The sequence below is a fragment of the Nesoenas mayeri genome (assembly GCF_963082525.1).
Source record: "Nesoenas mayeri genome assembly, chromosome: 3".
In the NCBI taxonomy this organism is placed as follows: Eukaryota; Metazoa; Chordata; class Aves; order Columbiformes; family Columbidae; genus Nesoenas; species Nesoenas mayeri.
Window position 1 is genome coordinate 7230088 of NC_137544.1, and position 26483 is coordinate 7256570.

At 39.5% G+C, this 26483-nt stretch overlaps 1 protein-coding gene across 2 annotated transcripts in view; it reads right to left on the minus strand.

Moving 5' to 3' along the window:
- Window positions 1–3938: 3938 nt before the first annotated feature.
- PTCHD4 (patched domain containing 4) overlaps window positions 3939–26483 on the minus strand; it is a gene marked incomplete at both ends in the record, with an annotated part of 87562 nt that continues 65017 nt past the window's right edge. For both annotated transcript variants that reach the window (XM_080342936.1, XM_080342935.1), the window contains one exon: window positions 3939–5572. In XM_080342936.1, coding sequence (XP_080199062.1) covers window positions 3939–5572 — 1634 coding nt within the window. The remainder of the gene's footprint in view (window positions 5573–26483) is intronic.

The window sequence follows — 26483 nt, forward strand, 5'->3', positions numbered from 1 at the left end:
TAAAGTAAAAAATTACAGAAAGAAAATATATCTTCACTGCAGACTTCAGAATGCAGCATGCAACAATGGCTATAGAGTATAGACAGATATATTGTTCAACAAGCATATCAATAACATAAGAGGTTCATTTGTCATGATTGCACTTCTCACCAGATAGAAAGCATGCAAAGCCAGATATGTCATGGCAATAAATCTGTTGACTTCAACAGAGTTATCTCAACAGTGAATTCATTCCAATATACTTTGAGGGAATGAAACCAAACCAAGTAGGAAAATGCTCACAGGGTTCTTGGCAGCTTATATAGACCATATATAAAACCAGACATGAATATACACAATATCCCAAGGGACTTATGATAACTGTAAAAAAAAAGTATAATGAAGATCCAACACGCAGCATGTATCAGAGTGCCAAATCGCTGTGTGTGAGCTGTGACCTTTTTTCATAGGTACCTATGTAGCGCCATTTGAGCTGAACAGGTGCTGCAAAAAAGGGTAGAATTTATAGAAATGGACTGAAACCCAAAAAGAGCAAAAGAAGGAGAAGGAATTAAAAATTATAGACTCCCAGCCCCCAAAGGAGTTCAGTGTGAACCAAATTATAGAAGAAAATAATTTATTTTTTTCAGCTTGAGATGAAAGTATTCCTTGGTTCACAGAGACTGGTGCAGGACTAATGGCTGCAATGGTTTTCCCTGGTAGATCTGGAAAAAGGTTGATAAATAAAGTAATCAAATGACATCCATGAAAGGTCTGGTTTGTTTTCTGCTCCACTCCCATATTGACATAGAAATAAAAAACTTCTATTCCCAGAGCGTAATCTATATATCTGGTGTCTGGTATATACAAGTGCTACTGTGCATGCATGATATCAAGAGACATCTCGTCATACTCTAGTTCATTTGTGTGAGCCCACCCTCAACATTAATATCTTCTGATTTCTTAGTTCACCATTTTCTGCTATGAGAATTCCAGTGGCAATTTTTAAACAATCTGTTCTGCATAAAAGCTCATAACCAAACATAAAATTTGAGCTGAGTTGCTCCTAGGAATTATCCCTAAAATAGATGTTGGGAGGCAAGTTTCTAAGCTTTTCTTCCTTCCTCTTTCACTTGATATTCGGTCATTTTAAGTGGGGTTAATCTCACCAAATCTGGATGAGTCTGCGTTGCTGATGTCTGTGTCTGAACTAAGCGCGCTGAGATTCCTTTATCATCAATGGACAGGAATATGCATTTTTTAAGGTGTGATTCATTTACTCCTGATGCACAGCTGTAAAATGTGTGAGAAGTGTCTACCCCTCTCCTGTGGCCATAAAGGGAGCTCAGATATAAATATCTACTTTGTCAATGTCCAAAGTTAGATGAGATGAATCCTGGTTTTGATGGCTTTGGAAAAAGCTGCTTTCCTCAATATAATGCGTGACAGAGATCCCTGGTATAGATTTGGGCAGTACAAGAAAAGACCAGCAACTTCTCCTGTGATCCATGGAGCAGATGTGAAAATGGGCACCTCCAGAAATGATACCCAAGGGTCACAGTTGTGCTGCAACAAGCCCGGTTTTGTATAGACTGTGGAGGAAATGTAAGAAGAGGTATGGAAAGCTTAATATTCATAAACAACCGTTCTAAAAAGGATGGATATTGCACAATGTCTTCAAGATGCAAATCAAGGTCAGTAAATACTTCCCAACTAGAGACATGCATCTGAGCCATAACCCAACATTAAAACATCCAAGTCTTACTAAACTATTTAGATCTCAGTTTTGCAGCTCGTCCTTGAATGTCTTGGAACCAACCAATAACCTTGATCTAGCTACACCTGAAATTTAGATCTGGATTCAAACTTTGGAAGCTTTATCTATCTAGAAAGTTTGTCTTTCTCTAAAACCTGTTGCTTGCAAAAGGTCCCTCAAATAATCAAGATCTTTGACCACTCCTAAAACACAGAGGTCATTTTTGGCAAATGATAATGGCAAAGTACAGAAAGTACAGAGTATATGTGGCACTGCATTCCTTGGAAACAGAAGCAGCTAATGAACATTAGAACTGGTGTTCAAAAGGCTTTTTGTGCTGCAGGTGAATTTTCTCTGACTCTCCCTAACCATGAAAGAGTAGGAGGAGCTGAGATGTGTCACATAACAGAGAATCAACTTCTTGTAGAGAGCTTTTTAGTAAAACGTATGTACACACCCTCATCAGCAGACTCTGCACATTGAGACTGAGATAAACAGCCACAAATAGACATGTATACACATTTTGGAAGGCAAACAGCTTTCAGACATCTTGTAAAGGTACCCACAAGTAATACAAAGTAGACATAAACACTCCATGTAGTGACATCTTTACATAGTGTCCTCATGGGTACTATATATTCAGGAAGACATTGCTCATGTAGGTGATGATATATCATATTCCAGAGTTTAGAAAGCAAGCCCTTTTAACATACTGAAGGGGAGATGGGCATGGCAAGCTCCAGCGCAGAACTAGGCCAAGAGCAAACTGAAATGGCTAGATCTGTTTTCATCCCTCCTCTTGGGCTACTAAGCTGTATAGTTTACAAAGCAGAGAAAGTCATTCATAGTTCTTTACAGTACAATTTCTAGTGTCACATAGTAACTGTGGATTTACTGCACTCTTCTGTGAAATTTCAACTGCCATAACAAAGCTTTATGTTGCAGACGATCAACACTCAAGTATAATCATAATAAAGACATTTCATTTTTCCCTCCCCTTCCCACAGGGGACTGATATGTCTTTTTAGAACCAGGGGTTGATTCAGCCCCCTGCAAACATTAACAAGATATTTTTTTCTGTGTGTGGCAAATATTTGACTGACATTTTGCTTAAAGAAGGGGAAAATCCCACTTTCTGCAGCATATTGCAGAGACCAGCAAACATATCCCTTTGTCCACTGGACTCAATATAATGATAATACAGTGCGGGTGCTCCAGAGCTCATTCAGCAGCTCCATGATCACATTATGTCTATGATACGCAATCTATCATTATGTTTAAAGCATCGGTTTGATTAATATTCAGTATTTAATGTCAACACTGAGAAATTAGAATTCGAAAGTGTTACACTGCAGGAACTGCAAATATTGCTGCAGTGATAATGGTCTGGGTTAGTTCTGTGAGATCTGTTAGTTCAAGGGGAATTTTGTAATTCAGAAATATCCAGACGTGTGTATGGTATTGAGTACCAGCTGTGACCTCTTGGCATAAAGGTCAGGTGTCACATTTAAAGAAACAAAACATAACATTTCCAAATGGTTATGCTTATTTCTTCTCCTATATAAACAGTACCTCTACCCTTTAGCAGTATAGCTTTGCCATCCATACTCACAATAACACTCTAATTGTGGTGTTACAGTTATACATGGCATACTAGAATTGGGAAGTACTTTGGCTTAGTTTGTTTTAAACATTTACTTCCCAAGTGCATAGGTTTTATCTTAACCAACTTGCTCAAAAAAATAAGGAAAATATATCATGGCATTTTTTCATCTCTTGGTCTTGTTCCCTTTTCTCATTTGAAATGTTTTTTTTTCTTTTCCACAGACAATTTTATCAAGCAAATCTGCCCTTTTCCCTACTGTTTACTCTTTTTTTCACCTTCACTTCAGTCCTACATACAACAGATCAAACAACTACCATTAGAGCTACAGGCTGAGATTCAGGAGCACTTAATGGTCAACAGACTCTTCCCTGGTGGGGCATGAGGATTCAAAGGAAACAACTGAGATTATTTTTACTTTCATTATTTCTGTTAAAAAAAAGTTTGCACCTTGATGTGTCATGAATACCCCTTCTTGATCTTCCTTTGCCTTGTCAGACCTGGCCAGCACAAGCAGCTGAGATCTTTGCTCTAGTTTCCCTGCATCTCTGTGCAACACTTTTTTAAAAAGAGAATAAACTATTATTTTTTCTAAGCCTTTCAGACTGCTGTAACGTGATCAGGATTCTCCTGAATCTCTATGCATTCAATCTCTTCTCGTTCCTTCCTTTTGGCCCGTTTCTTTTTCTTGTGGTGCTTTTTGGAAGGTGGGAAGAAGGTTAGAAAGACGGGCAAAATAACAAAACAGTGCAGAAGTGTGCAACTGCCGGCAAGCAGCAAGCATTTGAACAGTGTGAAGGTCAAGTTTGAAGGCACAAAGAGAAGGGGGACCAACCCAATAAGAAAAGAGGAAACGTTCTGCAAAATGGCTGTCCCATGCTCTTCAAGGGAGTTCTTTATACACTGAGTTCGGGTGTGCTCAGTAGCTAGTACAAATGTATAAAGCAGGGGTGCACAGTGATCTATGGCAAAATTCAAAGTGTAGATAAGGCACAGTATAGAAATGCAATCCATGTCTACATTCCATAAGGTCATCAAGCCAAGGACACCCAGCTCTATCGAGGTGACACTGAGAATTAACCAGAAATTTCCCAGAGGATGGATAACCAGGAAAAAGGTCAGTATTAACACCAGGAGGATGCCGAAACCAGAAATCAAGACAGGCATAGTTACTGATAAACCATAGTGGTCCATGAAAACAAAGGTAGGATTGAACACAATGAACTTGATGCTCTGGATAAGAGAGAGTGGCCTCAGCTTCTCCAACAATTCTACTGCCTCTCTCTGTGTGTTTTCACTAGTCCTGGCCACCAGGTACAAACGAGAAGCAATTATGTTGTTCTCATCTCCAGCTTTGGAGAAAATAATGTCGTTTTTGAAGTGCTGGAATTCTGGCTTTTTTAAAAAGGAGCTCTGGAGGATGCTGATAAAATCACTTTTGTTGGTTGCACTGATGTTAACAACTCGAAGATACTGGTAAAACTGTTCAATCCAGGACACTGTGTTGAACCCCTGGCTTAGTGTTTTTAGGTCTTCTTGCACAGTGCCATTCCAGTACTCCAGAGGTTCATAAATGTAGAAACCTATCACTGGGCTGTAGTTACTGAAATACTTTTGCTGTATGAGGGCATAGGAGACGCTTGGAGACTCACTGGCAAGGAGGTTGATAATGTTGGCTCCATCATTAATCTGTAAGCACCCCATAAAGGAGAAAGAGGCATAGATGAGATACAGTATCACCACAAACGGCTTGACGTAGATGTTGGTAATCCACTCATTGTAATGCTCTCGGAGGAAATGCTGGATGAAGTGATGCTGGTATGGGTTGGTCTCATGATGAGAAGTATGCCGGTGGCCATCATTCATCATGGTCTGGAACCACACAGGTTTCCGGTCCAGGTATTCTGCTGAAGGGATTTTACAGCAGAAGATGCTGTGATAACGGTTCTGCTCCAACTGGCCAGCAAAGACCAGGCAGGAGCCAAAGAAGGAGAAGATATAGAAGTAATTTAACAAGATGGAGACACACATGTTCTCGCAAAAGACTTTTACAGCTTCAATGTTAGTGAAAGGGCTTGCCCCCATACCGAAGGCTATGAAATACAAGGAGCTTGTCATTGTATAGGAGACCATGACATCTGAGTAGGCATCTGCTACTCTGTCTTTGAATGGCAGATTCTCTCTCGTTCGACGCCATCCTGAAAGAAGTTCAAACACTCCTTTGGTTCCATGACCTGAAATGAGAAAACAAATTATATACATGTCCATATATAAAGTGGGTCCCATCATCCTCCAGGTTTTTCTTCCTGTAGCAGGCAAAACATTTTGGCAGCTAAGTTTAGTTATAATCTTGTCACTAGTTAAACAAACACAACATTGTGAACTGCCTGTCTAAAGCTAGATACCTGAATTTATATGCAGATGCTTAAATTAACAGCCCAATATTCTGAGACTCTCCATGCTCAGTAATGAAATGGTAAAATACCTACTAACTTGCACTCATTGATTGTAATGGACATAGAATTAGTTCCCAAATGGACAGCCTATATAAGACAAAGGAGAACAGTAAGTTTAGTTCAAGTCTGCGGTTCATTCTTGAAATTCTTTGTGACATCCACTACACCTTTCAATGCTTAAGGTATTTTGTGTGAAACACTAATGCAACTAATAACGTTTTCTTCCAGAGAGTATAAATTAAAGTCATTATTTGAGAAATGAGGAGGTGCGACCAAGAAATGGGCACCTTGGTTCTTCATGCTGGACAAAGGAAAAAAATATACTCCCATTAAGTACAAACAGCCAGTATAATTTCTATTATGATTGTCTACCTACGGAATGAAATTGGAACTTCTCAGTGGCAGTGCACAAGTTTCCACACTGACATGCTGGTGATAATGAAAGAGAGTACAGTACTGGCTAAATCACTGGTCCACATCAATTTTCTAGAAAAGTTACGTGTTTTTTTCATTATTATGTCTCCCTGTCTTTTTCTCTGTCCTATCCAGATCTCCTTTTAAGAAGGAATTCTCTGAACTTACACGAGAGGACATTTAGAAAAGAGCCAGATGTGATCAGTGCTCCATGACAGGTTCTTACTTTGTGTTCCATCCTGAGAAACATGTTTGGGTTATGATTTTTTAATAAATCAAAGTCTAATACAAACCTACTTTCATTTTACTCATTATAGTCACAGTCTGGGAAGTCTACAGCTATTAAACTTTGGAACAGAGTGATAAAGTTGAAACTAAACTCACTGGAAAAAGTAGTAAAAGTTACTCATTATATACATATTTGTATAATTTATATGTTGAGAATATTTATACACACATTAGAATAGACTTTATAGTTCTTTTTTATTTTATAGATCTATTTGGCATTAGAGATTTTCAGTTTGGGGGGAAATATAAAAAACTAACATTAAAAAACATAGCTAAAAGGGTTTGGATTTGAAATAAAAATTTTGGTCAAAAATTAAAACCACAGATTTAGACTTGAATGAGAAAGTGGAAGATTTTCCGTACTTTGAATCAAGCCCTAACGAAATTCTGCACAGCGTAAGGAAACACACTACTCAGCAGAGAAAGAAGTAGAAGCAGACTGCAGATGCTTGTGCCTCTGTTTGTGTGCCTTTGCTCTGCAGTAGGAGACTTGTATGTAACAAAACTTGCACAAAGGTAATTTTCTTGTCATAAAACCAGAAATACGACAACAGGAGATTTGCAAATAATGAAGTATGTAATACTGAAAAAAATGTCTTTTGAGTTTGTCTTCTGATTTAAATTGTTTGGATTCATATAGCTGCTTATATTGCCCAAAGCAGACTCCTGGCAGCCATTCTAGACAAGGAAAATTACAGCATAAACTGTCAAGTTCTGTGAATGTTACCTGTTTTACTGCAAATCAGTGTCCCCAGTGCAAGATAAACATACAGTATTACAGAAGTCTTGCAGTTAGCAAAGAGTCTGTGTGGAAATGCTGCTCAGTTATGAATCAGCATCTTGACTCAGGAGGGACCTTGAATTCCCTGGTAAGTTTAGGGTGAGTCTGTTCAAATTCTCAAGGCATGTCTGTCTTGCATGCTGTCAATTTTGGACCATTAGGCAGAAAGAACTGGCTCCTTGGACTGAGAAAAGCTGCAGAATCCAGTGACTTGGATGCAATTTTATATTATGCCTAAAGCAAGTGTGCAAATACCCTGCAGGGTGTGGATGAGGCTGGCTGGTCACCACTTACAGTGCCCACCTCCTGGCATGGCTTAATTTAATGTTATAGGAGCTGTGTTCCATTCTCTTTTAGGGACTGTAGAGTACGAAGATCTGCCTCAGATATCTGTGCTCACTCTCTCTCCATCTACCGATTGATTTTGGATAGTTTTTTTCCAGATGTTTCTGACAAAGGTCCCTTTGATGTTTGATTTTGCCACTTAAAACTTGTTCGTATCTCATATGCTAATAACACCCCTCTTTCCAAGGCAGCTCTGTGCCTTCTCTTCCAGCTTTAGGCACCCCTCTTCTTTCTCTCTCTCCCTCTCTTTGTTTTCTTTTCTTATGAGGAAGGCTGAGGCGATGAGTGCAGGATTTCTGCTCTCATTGCTGTTGTCATTCTTCCCATCTCCCCACCCCATCAAGACTTTTCCACTGAGAACAACATGATCTCACTGAGTGGAGATGCTGTTCTTAAATCTCATTTTCCTCTCTACCTCCCCACTCTCCCAGTATAATTTCATTACTTGCTGAATGAAAGAAGAACTGGCTTTTATTTGTTTCAGATTCCCAGCCAGTATAACTTTATGGGTGAATTAAGCAAAAAATAAACACCTTGGTCGGTAAGCAGAGTCTTTAATAAAACCTGTTCTTTGTCCCTGGGATTTCCCATATGAACAATCTCAGCATCCCTCACCCTTATGGCACATCTCCTTGACCACATGTCCGCAGCTGGGTCTGTGTTCCCTATTTGTCTATCCAAGATTTATATGCTAATTTACCATCTGGATGTTACCAATTATATATAAAACAGGTGAGTCCTGCCCTTTACCTCCTCTAGGAGATATTAACCTGGGATTTTTCCCCTTTCTAAGCATCAATTTCCACAAAGCTTCCAGGACTGCAGTAGTGTCTGAGATTTCTATCCCTCTCCTAGATGTAACTGAAATGGGTCCATTATTTTCAGACTGTTATATGTGCAAAAGTATAATAAAAGTATATAAAAGAATAAATGTGGTAGGCTCTTGCTAGGAATCAAAACAAAAAGTGACTGGCAAAATCAAAGGAAAAATAAAAGATTTTGAAAATGTTAAAACAGTGTGGATCATTGTAATATTTTAAAATTGAAAATTTAGCAAAAGCAGTCCTTTTGCAGAAATGGCTTAATTTATGATGGACTGACACTTTTCAAAGAACCCTTAGGTGAATCAATGCTCCACCAATTCTATCAATAGTTTACAATAATATTAACTTTTCTCTGCTTATTCTAAAGTCTCATTTATGTGCCCACCTGAAAGGATATGTTCTCAACTGTGTTTTTATTATGGTTTTATTGTTATTAATCTATACATTTTAGTGTATCACATTCTCAGTGACTACTATATGAGTGCATTTAATCTTAGGGTAGGTACATAAAGGTGATAGAAAGGGGTTTTATAGTGAAACATATATGCATGCAAAGACTACCCAAGAGCATATATTGATGTGTATGTACTAAATTGTGTTAATACTGAAAATTAAAATACTGTAATTAAAATCTAGACTGTTTTTCTAATAGAACAGGTAGTATCTTAAAATATATTGATATTTATAACATCTTTAAGTCTGAAAACTGGCACTAATTTTCTTATGAACAGAAATGTAAAACTTCAGCTGTATCTCACAAATACAAGAACTGGGGAATACAATGTGGTAATTCCCTTGCTGCCACAGGAATAAATCTTTCCCTGACTGGTTTTGCTACATCATTATTCTTATACCAAGTTTTCCAGTCTGCCTCTGTTGTTCTTCCCACATAAGCAGGTCCATTCCCCTTTCCCACCAAGGACACAAATCCATTTTTTTCAGGATTGGACAGAAAGCAATATTTCACTGTCCTTTCTGATGAGTCAGACACCACAGTCACTCTGTAAGTTCTGTTCCTTCAGCTTCATCACTAATGTCACTGACAACACTGACAGTGGAGTTAAGTTCACTGAGCAGTTCTAGGAAGGTTCACAGGGCCTTTGGCTCTGGGTCAAAACTGCCAAGTTTCTCTGGCACTAACATGACATGAACGAAGTACAGCAATATTTTATTTGTCAGACAAGCAATGGCCTATGACTACTTAAGAAGAAAGGAGACAAGATAATTTTTTATTCCATTACTTATGAAGTTAGGAGAGCAAATAAGGGTGGCTGCAGAGCAGACTGAAATTTAGAATGTTTTTTCTCCCTTAATTTTCAAAACAAAAGTTTAATTATGAGCAGATATTTAAAATAAGTTTGATGAGGATAGGGATAAAAGTGTGAAGAGTGAAATAACAGATTAAAGACCACTTGATTCCATTAAATTTATTCAGGTTGGAAGAACCTGGAGAAATGAATCCATTAAAAGCTGAAGCAAAGTAACCTCTGAACTATTATTCTAACTATTAGAACCTCAGAGAATGAATATAGATGGGGTGGTCCAAGAAAAACGGAAAGGACAAACAAAGTATCTATCTTCAAAAAGGAAAAAGAAGACCTGTAGAACTTAATGTCCATCAGCTTAGTTCCTATCTCAAAAGAAAATAGTATAAGCAATTGCATACCAATTTACCATCACCAAGAGGACAGGAAAATGATCAGAACAAACTGATATCAATTTATCAAAAACAAATAATCTCAAGTCAACCTAATTCTTTGCTTTGAAAAGTAACTAGTCTAATGCAAAGAAAGAGGAGCAGATATGCTATCTGTCTCAGTAAGGCTTTTAATATCTTTATACTGAGCTTAGTAAGTTTTTTAATACTATTGCACTTAGTATTCTGACAAAAATTTGAGGAAATACTGTCTAGAGGAAAACATAGGAAATATGTATTCAACTGATTGTGTACATACAGAGTATTTTTCCAATGTTCTATCAATTTTCACAGTGAGATTGCATCAAAAGTCCATCTTGGGCCTGGTTCTTTTTCATATTTTCCATTAATGATTTGCACACTTAAGGAATTTGTGTGTGAAGATAAACTGGAGGTCAAATCCGCTACAGAGCAGGACTTTAAACTTGGAGGAGTCGTCAGGAATCAATAAGATGACATGCAGTGAATATGGATAGAAGGCACTTTGAGGAAATCAAATTTTAAAAAAGCATAATAAGGAATAACAGCTGAAGGAGAAGTGAGACAGAAGATTGCTTAGAGGATGTGTGGAACTTCAAATATTCTGTTACAACATATAAAAATAAGCTGAATTAATGATAATAACAAAAATTTGGAGGTAACAAATTTTGCCTACTCTGATATGATGGAGGAATACACTGGAACACTCTTTTGAAATGGGGAATGATATTTTCACATAATCATAGAATCATGGTTTGTGTTGGAATGGACCTTTAAAGATCATCTAGTTCCAGTCCTCCTTGCTGTGGCCATTAGAAAAAAAAGGAAAAATTGGTCTGATTGGGGAATGGAAGCCGCAAACAATAGCGTGTTTGTGAAATATGAAAAGCACAAAGAAAAGATGAATGAGTTGGCCTTTTTTTCCCCTACAGACCACAATGCCAATGAGGACTCAATAACATTCAACATGAAAAAGTTATTATGAAAAAGACAGCAATCGATTCTTTCTCCTTTCTTCTTGGGATGAGGAAAAGGAATCATTGCTGTCCTTTGCAGAAAAAATTTAGGGTAGATCTCAGGAAAAACAAAGCTTTCTTTCTGTAAGGTTCATTACACACTGGAACACACTATCTAAGGAGGCCATGAAGTCTTTTTCGTTGCAAGTTTTAAGAAAAATTCTATTTTATTAGTAAAAATTGAGATGGTAGGTACATCCTGTCTTAGTGCTGTGTGGTAGATTCTACCCAGATTCTTAAGATCTCTTACACCTCTTCTTTTGTACCACCATACCTAATTTTAACTTAAGATGTTTAGGGTTACTTAAACATGAAAATGAGTCTACCTTTTGTGTTGTCTTAACCAAATCATGTCTGTTCAGCATCCTTCTGTTCCTTCTGCTACAACTTGTCAACCTCTTGGGACAGGAATTTGATCTGCATTTATTACTCAATATTGACTGGGACTTCAGTGTGTAGCCACTAGGTACTGCTGGAAGGAGGGGCTGGGAAATACCAGTTTTTGTAAACTTGCTAGGAAGGAACACCGTCATTTTTTGGGTCAAGACATATGAAAGAGGGTTTGCTGCTACAGGTCATAACACTCAGTGTGGTGATATCTGTGTTGTCTATACTACATTTCAAATCAAAACTGTAATGGATACTGTAATGGGGTTTTCAATCAGAGGGGAAAAAAACACATGGTTTTTAATCATAGAAAAAAAGTCTTAGGAGTAAGTGCCGTAGCACAACTTTACTCAACATTTCTGCACTAGGAAACCCAAGAATTACATTCAGTTTTCATTAACAGCCACACTTGTACTCCTGTAATGTATATACAGGATGCCAGGACAGCTTTCTTTGAAAAAGAAGTGGTGCGCAGTAAGTTTATTTTTACATTAAAATTCTTTGCTGTGACTCTACAGGGAAATGATCTTTCCATTATTTTGCATAGATAAACAACCTATAACTCCTTGAGGGGGGAATCACATTTTTTTTTTCCCCCTGGATACAGACAAACAGGGTACATGGATATTTTTTTTCTTCCTTTGAGCTGGAGAGGCCAGTTCATCTCCTGGAAAGATTGGGCTTGCTTTATCTAATCAGTGTCCCATGACATCAGAGGCCATGGCCGTTAGTAGTATATTGACACAATCTCTTTCGTTTTTACTAAACACATGATTTTTATCTCATTTGAGACATCACATTTTGTAATATTAATAACATCTAAACAGATAAATTAAGTAATTTAAAGGTATATTCTCCTGTGATGACATGGCATACACATTTTTTTCTCTAACCAGATTTATGAAGACATGTTGTTAGAGAGGTTTACACCCTGCTGTGCCTTTCTATCTTGAAAATAATTCAGGGTAGAATTGCTCTTTAAAGCAACAGATCCTTATCATAATAAACTGGCTAATTTACAGAGCTGTGTTCTATAATTGGACTGTTTTACCAAGTGCAATGAAGACTCAGCCACCTGAACTATGTGCCTTTAGCAACCAGGACCTCAGGGAAATCTCCAGTGCTACACAAGGGATTTTGGTATTGTTAGATTTTGGCACTTTTGATAAATGCAGTAAATACATTTAAAGCTAGCACAAATATAGTAAATGAAGTCAGTTATGCCTAGTAGATATTTCAGTTTACTTGGAAATATTTCTGCCAGCCTATGGCAAATTTGGTGGAATGAACATATTACTGTATTTCAGCTCCTAGGTTTCGTTGTATCCCCATTACAATGTGAATCCCATTATGAAATGACAGCACATCATGGAATACTCCTATTAACCATACAGACTATAACTGTTGCCTTCATGTGTGCTCCAAGTGATTCCATTTGTTTCTGCTTGCATGAGCACTCTAAAAGCCTTTTAAATAATTCTGGGAATATCTAATGAGACTGAAACATAAGAGTCAGTCTCCTCATGGGCCTTTCAATGGAGCCTGGCAGATAGCAACCCAGTGAGTATTTGAGGTTGAAAAGCAATGAGGAGAGAGGCAAAGGTTTGATTCTATCTGGTGTTTGCTGTACAAGGGTATTTCAAAAGAGCCCAGCATCAGCCTAACATTCCTCCAATAAAATATCGCAAAGTTCTCAACTACAGCCATAGCTGTGGTAGCTGATGTCCCTGCAGTAACTACAGCAGGAGATACTGGCTGCTTTATCCTCAGGTTACCTGTTTGCATGAATCTCCCGATGAAAATGCCACTCTCTTTTTACCTGGTAAAAAGGGGGATGAGGCAACTGGTTTAGCCTAGAAGCCTGACTTTTAGACTGCTAAATTTATGTGAGATTAACCATATTTTCTGTCCCCATCCTGGTTTCTTAAATTGCAGAATGATGTCTATACAGAAAAATATGCCTTTGGAAGAAGAAAACAAGGTAATGGTGTACCAGTCATAATGGACCCCTCCTCAGTTTCCAAGATCCTAAGGATCCTACAGATCCAAAATCCTAAGGAACACCAATCTGTAAATTACATAATGCTAATCTGTTGGAAACTCAGATGAAAAGGAATGGTTCACTTGCTCTTTTGGTCTCCTTTCATATGCTCCCTTCAGCTAATCAGCTCCACAGTCCTTGACAGCACCCTCACTCTATCCTTCCCCATACACCTCAAAAATAAATGTTGTCCTAGACAACATAAAGAAGCTCAGACATGAGCAAGCATCTATGGGAACTGGGCTAAATCTCATGGTGATCATCTACTTACACGTCACATCCCTTCAGCACGTCCTCAGTCTTTCATCAGTTTCTGTTTCTCATTTTTCAGACTCTCCAAAGCAAACACTATTACCCTTGTTTGCGCAGAGACCAGTGTAATGGGACCTTGATCTTGATTTAAATTAAGAATAATTAAGGCTAACATGAATTTGGCATCTCTGATATTGAATCTTATCCAGTTTTGCATCCTTCATATTGAAAAGGCCTTCCCAGAGCTTTATCATAAGCAGCCCTGGGTGGAAGCCCAGAGTTGAGCACGAGCCAAAGGCCTGCTAGTCCAGACACAAACATGTTTCTAACTGAACCATAGTGACACTACTTCATATTCAAGGTTTGTTTGCTGCAGTTCATTTTTAAGGTCAAACTTTACAATTTTTCATGCCTAGAATCTCTTTTTTTTTGTTAGAAGGAACTGAAATATTAAATAACAACCCTCCCACCCCATGCATTAAAACAGAGCTGAACATGGAGAACATTTCAATGGATGTGATTACTCATCAGGCTGCACACCTCATTATGTGAGATTTATGTTTGAGCTAACGTATACTGCTTGCAAATTGTATATAAAGTTGGAATCCTGCTTAGTTTTCTGCTGTGCTTAGCAGTGAATTAAAATGCTTTTTGCTGTTTCTCATCTAAGCCTTTTAATGAACATTGCAAACAAGGACAACACATGGAAATTGCTATTCATCGATAGGAGTTTAAGTGACATATAGAAGACAAGGGAATGAATTTAGATTAAGCTATTAATGAATATATTATATATTCATTTATGCTAAAAGCATAGGATGGATTTGTGACACTGATCAGAACACACTTGTTTTATCACCTGGATTTGATAATTCAGTAACTTCCAAAAGAAAATCAGATGAATAAGGTACTATTGAGTTTCAAGAAACAAAAATGCTTTGGTCAGGTGTGGATTCTGACATCCAGAATAAATATTCTATACTTGAATCATTATAGAAACAATGAGTTTGGTCATTTGCTGCTTTCTGGCATAGAGAACACAATTATGAATTCTTCAAAGAGAAGCGACAGAACAGTTAAGTTTTGTTTGTGTAAGGATACGCATCCAAAAAATGACTGGTGCATCTGTAAGCCTGAGCAAACGAAGAGAATACATGAGTGTTTAAAGAGAGTGGGATAAGTTCCTAGAGTAACCCCATGAGGGAAGTGTACAACATTTTCAGTGGTGGAACCCAGTTATGTAAGGGGAAAACTTTTACCTTTCAGTGACAAGATGCATTTGTCTCCCATCTGCATTTTCTAAAGTGCAGGATGCCAAAGTATAACAGGCAACAAGCAGCTTTCTCCAATGAAATCAGTTGTCTGTCCAACCCACCTTCCCTTGCTTGAACAGCTGGAAGGTCTCCTGGACAAAGCTTTGTGGGGCTTTATCTCCCTTTGAAAGGGATTTAGGCTGCCTGATAGAAGAGATTTCTTATATGTTCCCAAAGCCAGATGGGGCACTATCTTTTCACATTGGCTGAAGATCTGGTCCTGTGGTTAACTCAGTTTGTGGAGTAGGTAATTACACTATAGAGCAGAAGTACTGCATCTTGGCTGAAGTAACTCATTTTCAATTGCTTCCCTAGTACCAGGTTCTAGCTGAGAAAAGCAGGGCTAATTTTTATCTTGATAGTTAATGCAATCAAATCCCTTTCTCTTCTCATAATTTGGATCTGGAAATTACTCTAGCTCTTCACTCGGCCACTGGGGTTTCCATCTAAACTACTTATCTTGATGTAGAAGCACACCTTGTCTGCAATGAAAAGATAGCTCCAAACCGAAGGGAATTAACCCATCTGCTGACAGAGTGATATTTTTAACAGTGCTGTTAGCTTAGAATTTGCTGACATTTGTTTACTTCAGAAAAGGGATGGGAAGCAGAGCAGGAGGCAACATTAACCTTTCACTTCTGTTTGCTGGGAGTGAAGAAAATACAGAGGACTGACTCAGCAATTTGAAAAATAGGTATTAAATCTCCCTTTCCCTTTCCAAAAAGCCCAGGTTCTGCATTGCACAAGGCTGTGGAAGGAAGCTGCTCAGCTGCCCTTGCTAAGCCCAAGATGCTGCTAGGGAAGGAGGTGTTGGGTGTTCTGAAGCACAGGGCTGCCCCTGCCCCACCATCCCATCAGTGGGACTGGTCAGGGGGGGAATCATCCTCCAGTTCAGCTGCAAAACACATGCAGCTGCCAAGCAGCTGATACAGTGGCGTGGCTGCTGCCCTACATTGTGATACATGAGCTGTGCTGCTCAGACAGTAACATTATAGGGGAGCAAAAGCCCAGCTTGTCCCTATAAATTTTCCCTGGAGATCCCAGGCTGCTGATCTAAAATGTGTAGGTTACATATATAACTTTTATCAAAGAATAGCGCCAGGGAATGCTGTGCATGCAGGAATTCATTCAGCTGAGCTGCCAAATTGTTATTTTAATCCTCAGCATGCCTCTGCATGGACAAAAGCCCATTCTTGGACTTAAGAGTTTCCTCTCATTAAACAAAGAGTAAAAAACAAAATGAACCAAAGAGAGAGAAATTACTTATCGAAGTGACTGGAATAAAACCCTACTCCTTACTTTTCATTATGCAGCTCTGTTGAAAAGTTATAACTGCACCATATTGATGCAATGCCTACTGCTCCATGACTCTCAGTTAGACACATATCAAAATGATTCAAAACCTTATAACACTAATATGGACCTTTCAAGAGGTTAGGAGGACTTGCATGCATTCATGGGGGAAAACTGCATGGAAATGGGTCATTTAATTCAGAGACAACACATTTGGATGAGGAAGCCACTAAGCCAAGAAGCAGCTGAAGCCTGCAGAAATGTTTTGGGAAAGTGTGAGTTTATGCTTGACCTATTGAAATCCTCATTTTTAAAGCACTTTCCATCGGCCACTATCAGAAATGGGATACTGAGCTAGATAAACCTTTTGGCCCAAAAAAGTCTGAATGCTTTTACATCCCCATGTATGCATGGGGCTGACTTCATTAAAATCCACATGCACATGAAGAATGAATTAAAGCTATGCAACTCTTCCTGCTCCTAATTCTGTCATGTAAGTTTTTGACTTTATTAATTTTAGTCTTATATTAATATAATTTATAAACTTTACTTTGAATGGATATAAATACTTGCCTTATTCACTGCATGGTCTCAGGTCTTATTTACCCTCACTATTTGTACACAGCACAAATCGATTATTTTGCCATGGGTTGATACAGCAGTGCATGCATCAGTTCCCACATGTACTACATACATTAATGAATATCATGACCTCTGTGAGATTGTTATAGGCATTACCTCAATTTTATGGTAGGGAAATTGAAGCAAAAAGAAATCTAATTTTAAAAAATCACCAGGATCCATCAGTGAGTACTTAGCCTTGAGCAGATCTTGCTGTTCTCATATAACACAGGATATTTATTGCAATTGATATCCTTAAAGCCTGGTATATCAATCAATATATGCATATACCGTACTTTGACTATTCATATCTTGAGTTTTAGACCAAGAAACATAAGAAACAAACCATGCAAACTAACAGACATCTGTTAAAATATTTTGCCTTCCCAATTTGGAAGATAGCACACTTGCTGCATTTTCCACAAGCCCTAGACTCCTTCCCTTGTTGCTTTTCAGCCTTTTCAAGAGGCATGGCTGTCACCAACAAAGGTCTGCTTCCCTGCATAGCCCTGATTCACCCCCCAAATCCCTGGCCAAGGGAACCTGTGAAGAGCTGGAATTACACCAAGCAGCTCCTTCCCAGTTTTGTGGTGCATGGCCTCATCTTCAAGCTGCTTCTCATAAAACCTGGTGAAATGGTTGTAAATAAAGCACAAGATGAGCTTTCTTTTCATGACAAAACTCCCACAGATATGCCCAGAGTTGGCATTAAAAATATGGGCAGGCTGGCTTGTGCAGGACTTGAAAAAAAAACCTTTCCCTGTTATCAGCATTTAGCAGCTCATTAATGCATATGAAACCCGACCTTTAGCCGTCTGTCCCAGGGGGGTATAATTAAGCTTTTCACTTAATTCTTATTCTGGCTAAACTCACTGTGGCCTTAAAACTGTATACAAGAAAAAATTATGGTTTGGGGAGGGAAGGGAGCTTTTTGGTAAGAATACCAGAAGCAGTGAGCCAGTTGGCTGCCCACCCTTTTCCCATTATTATTTTGAATATCCATAATTTCAGGTATGAATAATTGTGAACATTAAATTAGACTGAATGTGTATTTCCCTAGCACCTCAAGGAGGAAGACAGTGGTAGGAGTACTGAAGAGGGAATGCTTTGTCTGATGAATCTTTTGTTGTGCATCAGTCCCTATAGAGGTCATTGGAGATTCCTAATCTACATCCAGTCTAATGAATTACATATTTCTAGGGTCGATTTTGTGTTACTGTGGCCAGGTGGTGCAATCTGAGCATTTCTATGTTATTTTACTTCTTTAGCCTCCAAAATACAATAGCCACATCCAAACCCTAATTTGCACCTGGGAATTTATTGAGAAAGTGCCATGGACAGGGAAAAATCATGTCAGGGAGTGTGCAAACAGTTTAATACTGAATAAGCAGCTACAAAGCCGGCCGTGCTCTGTTTTCTAGTAAAGACTTCAGACAAAGGGTGATGCTGCTCTGACACTGTACATGCACAAGAATCACATAGATGCTTAATTTCTTAGTTCTGCTGAGTTGACTTTCATGTTTATATCTATAAACATTGGTGAGGGGTCTTAATCCCTTTGTGAACAGGGAGAAAACACAGTATATCATTATTCTGTAGAGATGGATAGATGGGTTGGACATACTTACAGCTATACTGCTGGAAGGCCGAGGGGCTGCCTTGCTTTATACAATAGAATCATAGAATCACAGAATCATTTTGACTGGAAGAGACCTTCAAGATCATTGAGTCCAACCATTAACCTAACTCTGGCACTAAACCATGTCCCTAAGAACCTCATCTATACATCGTTTTAACACCTCCAGGGATGGTGACTCCACCACTTCCCTGGGATAACTGACACAATACCATGTCGCTAGTACCAGCTTTAGGACCAAACCCTCAGCTGTTCTGAGACCATCACCACTACCTGACTTTACTGTGTGCATTCATTAATTTCTCTGACCATGAAGAAACAGCTGAGTTTTTCGCGATAATAGGAACTGTAGAGATGATCTCTGCCTCTCTTTTCGTCTGAGGTGCTGATTCAGGCATCCTTCTCTAGAAAGTCTGACAAACAGGAGATTATCCCTTATAAGAAGCACAGTACTGTGAAAGAAAAAGGAAGAATGAGGAAACCGTTCAATCAGACTCCTTCAACCCTTTTAGTTTTAGTCCTTTAGATAAATTTTAAAATGTTGCATTTTGAGTCATTGCAGTATGTGTCAGGCAGAGATAACCTGAGCCCAGGCTACAGACCACATTTAATTGCTTGGTAGCTGTAACTGAGAGATGTAAAAAAGTTGGAGAAACAACCTGTTAGTCTATTAACAAAAGAAGGTTTTGCTTGCTAAACTGAGAAGAAAGAAAACTATAATCTACACCAGAAGCAAGGAGCTGACTGTTCTCAATGGATCACTGATCTCACGGCATGGTTTTTTTTATTACTTTTATGTTAGCAAAGCTTTGTGAGTAGCACTTCATAATGTGCTAGCAGTACATTGAATTTACTCAGAAAGGCAAATAACAATAAATATAAAATGAAAAAACTGTATCTATAAATCACTACAATTTAAATGTGGGACAGAATGTAAAATTATGTTTTGTTTTAAAAGGAGATTTAAAGATTGTTTGCCTCCTTCCAGAACCTATCCATCAGTTTATTTTAGATGATTGCTTCTGAGAGTGTTGCCCATTCATCCAAACTATGACATCACAAATTGCTGTTTCCTCTCAGTTTTAAAAAACTAAAAGTGATTTCAGATATTGTTATGAGTTATCACCATGAGACTGAGCCAGAAGTTTGTACAGTTTCAGTCTATATCTCCCAAGCTGATAAATGATTGTTATAATGGTGTTTTCTTTCATAAGGCTCCAACTGCTCTGTACAAACTTAAAAAGATTACTAAGTAGAAACTAAAGAGCTAGGGTAAAAATTAAAAATATATCAGCAAGGAATATTAAAATTCACTTTCTTGCATTATCTGGGGTCTGTAAGATGTACCCTATGTCTTTCAAAGTGTATTTTTCAAGAGATGCAGTAAGTTACTGAAACAAATGTTTACCCATAAAAAATTTAATACGTAATGTGCATGTTGAAACCTCTTTTTGGACACAATCTTATTGTTACACATGTGAACATATTATGAAATACATATATATATATAAATACATATAAATGCATATATATATATATAATTAAATAGGAAGAGGAAAGCTTCACGTAGCCACGTTCTCACTAAATATGGAGTTCTGCTGCTCTAGCAGAAACCTTGTGCTGTTTTCTTAGGATTTACAACAGCACCTGGGATTCCTCTAACAGCTGCAACTTCTGGTGTCCCAGGACTGTGCAAGAATCCTGACCCTCGGCTGAGCAAAGCAAAATTTTCTACACCCTTACTCTGCAAAGAAAGCCCCCACGTTCTGATACCAGACTACCAGGAGAGCGGGAAAAAGCCATAAATATTACTTTATTTTTCCCTCTTCTCTTCCTCTTTGCCAGTCACAGAAATTTAAAGCAAATGTCGTGGTGAATTCTGCTACAAGACTTTCACCCTACTGAACCTTCTCCTGGGCAGTTTAACTGACTTGTAAACACTTCTCATGCTTCTGGATAAATTCCATGAAATCAGAATTATCTTCTTTCTAATTAGCAACTTTTTACTGACTTAAAAATTATCTATGGAATGTAAGATGTCTCCTTCTTCTAATATATCTTTTTTTTTTCCTGAATGTTGGTAAAGCAGTAAACCAATCATCAGCTGCTACGATTTAAGCTGATAATGACCCATCACATAAAAAGCTTATTAGTTTTATAGGATACTACTCTCAATGATGGAGATTGATCTCACTGAGTAGAGATTACGGGTTTCCTCAGTGCCTCCTCCCAGGGCAAGGCAGGAATGGAGTTTTCCTCCTACTTACTCTGTCCCATAAAGCCTGACAACTGGCCAGCATGCCCACAGTAGCCTGACAGTGATTGCCCTGAGTGACTCACCACGTCACAGAAGGAGAGGTGGAGGCTTGTGGGGTAAGGATGGGATTTGGGTAAAGACTTTGGGGAGATATTCTGTGAGTGAACAACTGAAAAAAAGGTTATATTTAATCTGTTAGAGTCAACACATTGCTAATTTTGCTGCTGCGGCCACTCTTGCTGTTGCCAGTGTTATAGAAAAACAGCTACTGCTGGAGGCGACCCTCCCCTGGAAGAGAATCATTGAATCATTGAACGTCCTGAGTTGCAAGGGACCCACAAGGATCACTGAGTTCAACTCCTGTCCCCGCATAGGACAATCCCAAAATTCACATGTGTTTCAGGACGTTGTCCAGTCTCTCCTTGAACACTGTCAGGCTTGGGCCCCCTCTTGGGGAGCCTGTTCCAGTGTCCAGCACTCTCTGGGTGAAGAACCTTTTCCTCATGTCCAACCTAAACCTCCCCTGGCACATCTTCCTGCCATTCCCTCGGGTTCTCTTACTGGTCACCAGAGAGCAGAGCTCAGCCCTGCCTCTCCTCCTCCCCTTGTGAGGAAGCTGTGGCCACCATGAGCTCTCCCTTCAGTCTCCTCTTCTCCAGGCTGAACCAACCCAGTGACTTTAGCTGCTCCTCATATGGCTTCCCCTCTAAACCCTTCACCAACTTTATGTGCCTCTTCTGGACACTCTCCAGAAGCTTAGTATCTTTTATATCCTGTAGTGCCCAGAACTGCACATAGTGCTTCAGGTGAGGCCGCACCAGTGCAGAACAGAGCGGGACAGTCCCCTCCCTTGCCAGGCTGGCAATGCTGTGCTTCACACACCCCAGGACATGGTTGCCCTCTTGGCTGCCATCAATGATTTGGACAAGGGAACAGAGTGTACTATTAGCAAGTTTGCAGATGACACAAAGCTGGGAGGAGTGGCCGACACGCCAGAAGGCTGTGCTGCCATCCAGAGACCTGGACAGTCTGGAGAGATGGGCAGGGAAAAATTTAATGAAATATAACAAGGGAAAGTGTAGAATCTTGCATCTGGGTAGGAACAACCCCAGGTTCCAGTATAAATTGGGGAATGACCTATTATAGTGCAGCGTAGGGGAAAGGGACCTGGAGGTCCTGGTGGACAGCAGGATGACCATGAGCCAGCACTGGGCCCTTGTGGCCAAGAAGGGTGATGGCATCCTGGGGTATATTAGGAGGGGGTAGAGGTTCTCCTTCCCCTCTACTCTGTCCTGGTGATACCACATCTGGAATATTGTGTCCAGTTCCGGGCCCCTCAGTTCCAGAAGGACAGGGAACTACTGGAGAGAGTCCAGCACAGGGCAACTACGATGATTAAGGGAGTGGAGCATCTCCCGTGTGAGGAAAGGCTGAGGGAGCTGCGTCTCTTTAGCTTGGAGAAGAGGAGACTGAGGGGTGACCTTATTAATGTTTACAAATATATAAAGGGTGAGTGTCACAAGGATGGAGCCAGGCTCTTCTCAGTGACAATCAACAATAGGACAAGGGGTAATGGATTCAAATTGGAACACAAGAAGTTCCACTTAAATTTGAGACGAAACTTCTTCTCAGTAAGGGTATCAAAACACTGGAACAGGCTGCCCAGGGGGGCTGTGGAGTCTCCTACTCTGCAGACATTCAAGACCTGCCTGAACACATTCCTGTGTAGCCTCATCTAAGTGTTCCTGCTCTGGCAGGGGGATTGGATTAGATGACCTCCTGAGGTCCCTTCCAATTCCTAACATTCTGTGACACTGTTGGCTCATGTTCAACTTGCCGTCAACCAGAACCCCCGGATCCCTCTTCGCAGAACTGTTCTCCAGCATCTCATCCCCCAGTCTGTATGTACAGCCAGGGTTGCCATGTCCTAGATGCAAAATCTGGTACTGATCAGCTCCAACCTGTGTCACTGTCACAGGCTGCAATGGTGTAGGTCATCCCCCTGACCATGGGATGTCAGGGCTGGCTTGCACTCCTCTCCCAGACTACTTATTTCTGCTTCTCTGTTTTCTGTGGGGGTTAGAGAAGGCTCACTTGCCCTTGCAGGGACACAGAAGGTAAGTTATATAGTGATATTTCTGGAACAATTTATGAGAAGCAAGAACATGGCTGACGTTGTTGATACGGTGACAAAAGTAAGATATAAGGGAAAGAACTGGAAGTGTTCTGGCATGGGCACTTAATGGACCTTGGAAGACTTTGGAGCACTGTGGGAAAAAGTAGAGAAGAGAAAGTACTTGGATAGGGTGGGACACAGGGAGAGTTAGGCATGTTGTGAGAAGGTGTGGGGTTGCAGGAGGCCACAGTCATTGCCATCTCTGTGTGTGGTGATTTGAAGATGTTCTGCCGCGCATCATGCTGAGATGTCCCAATGCCATAGTCATCAAGCCCTACTTATTGCAAACTGCTTTACAGCAGAACAAATATTTCCAAACTAGAGTGCATCTGACAAAGCTTTTCTCTATTTAGACTTCTGATTATTTGCAGTCCAGCTTGCTTCAGTCCTCCAACTGTCTCTATAGATAGTGCCGTCCACATTGAATGAAGAATTCAATATGATTCAATCTATGCTGTTAAAGAAATGAAATCAGGTTCCATTTCCTGGTCCAGAGGCCAGCTGCGGGACCTGGTCAGAGCCTTAATACTAAACTTCTCTTCTTAGATTGAATACCTATCTCTAAATAATTCTTGACTCCCAATCTACGTCTAATACTTGGTTAGGGAAACGTGAGTTGTCCCTGATCAAAAGCATGCCAGGGACTCTGTACAGAGAATGGGGATCCACTGTCCTGCCCTGCCTGTCTTCTGGCACAGTGTTTTTACTAATATAGTTGCAGCCTGAAGATCATCCCAAGGTTATCACAAAAAAGTTTTGGTTAGAAAAGACCTTTAAAATCATCAAGTCCAACTGTCAACATAACACTGTCAAGTTCACCTCTAAACCACATCCTTAAGAACCTCATCTTGTTCCACATAGACATCCTGAGCAGATCTCTTTCTCTCAGTTGATCCATCTCTCTTTCCTGTGTAACTTTATGTATTTATCTGAGGTGTCTAATCATCCTAAGCTCCCCTGGTAACCAGAGAGAAAGGAAAATGCACTAGCTTGTCTATCTGGAGATCTATAGATGTCTGCCTCCTTCAGTTGACTTAGAGGGACCTCAAGAAGACAGCTTCAGTTGTAGACAACTCACTTATGCCAAGTGGGATGAGTCCAGGTGTGTGTAAATAAAGACCAAGATTACCTCCTCAGAATTGTCTCATTGACTGAGGTAGGGACTTGTACTGAAGCCAAGGAGGCAGCTGGCAACGCTGGATTTCCACACCATGAAGTGGTCAAGCAGATTGTCACATTTTGGCTGTTGCGCATTGGGGTTGTCTCCAAGGAGTATTCTGAGACCTTATAAAAATATGTGTTGATATGAAGAGAAAGTTGTCATGCACTTGAGTTATTACTGCTAGGAGGTCTGCTTGCTCCATGCCAACAGCTAGAAGAGATGTCCTTGCATAGTAAAGAGAGCAATATCTGATTAGCGGGGAATAAAACCCTGGCGTCAGCAGATCATACAAATATTATGGTTGCAAGCTGCCAAGAAGCTTGTCATCAATTAATTTTCTTGCAAACCATTCCACAGAAAATTCTTCTTTGCCTTTGGCACTAGCAGAACAATGACAGCAGATTTTATTACTTCTGGAACAGGAGAATGGCAGCTGGTTTGTCCAAGCAGACTTGCCAGCAGCCCAGATGAAGGCAGGGTGTGTTCCTATATTTCCTCTCTTCTTCCTGGGCTCTCAGGTATGAACTGAGTAAAAGAGTAAACAAAATGCTCATTCTCACTATTGACTCTTTTATCTCTTTTTATCTTTCTTTTGGCACAGGCAATTGTGAGATCTTTCTCAACTTCTTTTCACAGATTTGCTTGTTCAGGTGTAACTTTCTTCTTCTGTGGCATCTACTCGCTGGTGGCAGGGTGCTCAGTGACACATGCCCATGTCCCCTGACACTTGATGACTGCAGTGATTCCTGTAGTGTGGCAGGAAACCCAGTCCCAGCTTTGCTGTGAACAATTGCATTTCTGTGACCCCAGTTTCGTCTGCAAATGCAAAGAGCTTAGTGCTGGTCAGTTGGCCCTGAGCTTGCCTTAAACAAAAGACAAATTTCTGTAGGAAATCACAAGTTCTTGGTCAAAAGAAGTGACAATTTTAAGTTCTTGGGCTACAAGGGTGAAGAACACAAACTGTAAAATACAAGTATAGAAGTTACTGAAGACAAGGTTCTTGTTTTGGCTATTTCACTTTTGTTAGCTGGAGAATTTGTTCACACAGTATTTTACCTCATAAATACCTTGAAGAAGGACCTTGCAGACATTTTATAACCTATACAGGCACAGTTTCACTTGAATACCTACTCAAAGATGCAGCTAATCAAAATAAGCTATCTGCAAACCTTTTTATTGTGGTTATATTTAGTAATTTTTGTCTCTGCTTTTGCAGTATCCCATCATGTCTCAATAATCCTTCTTATCCACCTCTTATTTTTTACTGATAAAGATGAGTTACTTTTGCATTGTTGGTAAATGTTCATCATTCACAAGAGTGTTTTGGGCTTATTAGAGAGTAGATTTGGAATTATGAGGAATCTTGGTGGGAAAATTTTTCTATCATTCTTTCAGGCAGCTGATTGAATCTTGCCATTATATTTTACTGTGTTTGCTGTCTTGTACCATAAAGGTTGGATTTGGTTTGCTATAAATTTATAGAGTAGAAATGTAACCAACTAACATTTTTTGTAGGAACACATTGTTCTTTGTCCCCCTGTTCTTAGGAGTTGGCTTTAAAGATGCCTTTTAAATGAATAAACCAAGTGAGATGAGACAAAGAGGGAGAACAGAAAATGACGGTCTTGTTTGGGGATTATGTCACTCATCTGGGACCAAATCCAGTGACATCTCAATTCCATCACTGATTCAACAAATATTGTCCAGGCAGACTAATGGTGCCTAGATAGGCGCTGTCTCACTGAGCCTGTGCTGGACGATGAACCAAGTGGGCACTGATGCTCTCAGGCAGACAACAGAATTAACCCTGGACCTGGATCTAAGCAACTGTAGGTGCTCTTTCCATTGATCTACTGGCAGGAAAGAGATGCTTTTCATCATTTGTTAAACACTTCTTGTCTAAAAAAGTGCTTTGATTCAGGTGGAACTGAGCATTTTATATAAAAGTATTTTTTTTTCAGCATTTTGGCAAGAAAAGAGTGGTGAGTTAGATGCAGGTTTTTTAGACTGAGACTTCCCACCTTGATCCTGAATTTTACAAATCCATGAAGAAGTTGTCTTACAGAAAATCCTTTGGTGTTTAAATGTAAGTTGATAGACTTCAAAGAAACTTTGAAAAGAACTTCAAATAAATATTTAGAGGACTGTAAGAAGAACCCAAATATTTATCTATCAGAAAACAGCCCCAGTAAACATTAACTTTCACAT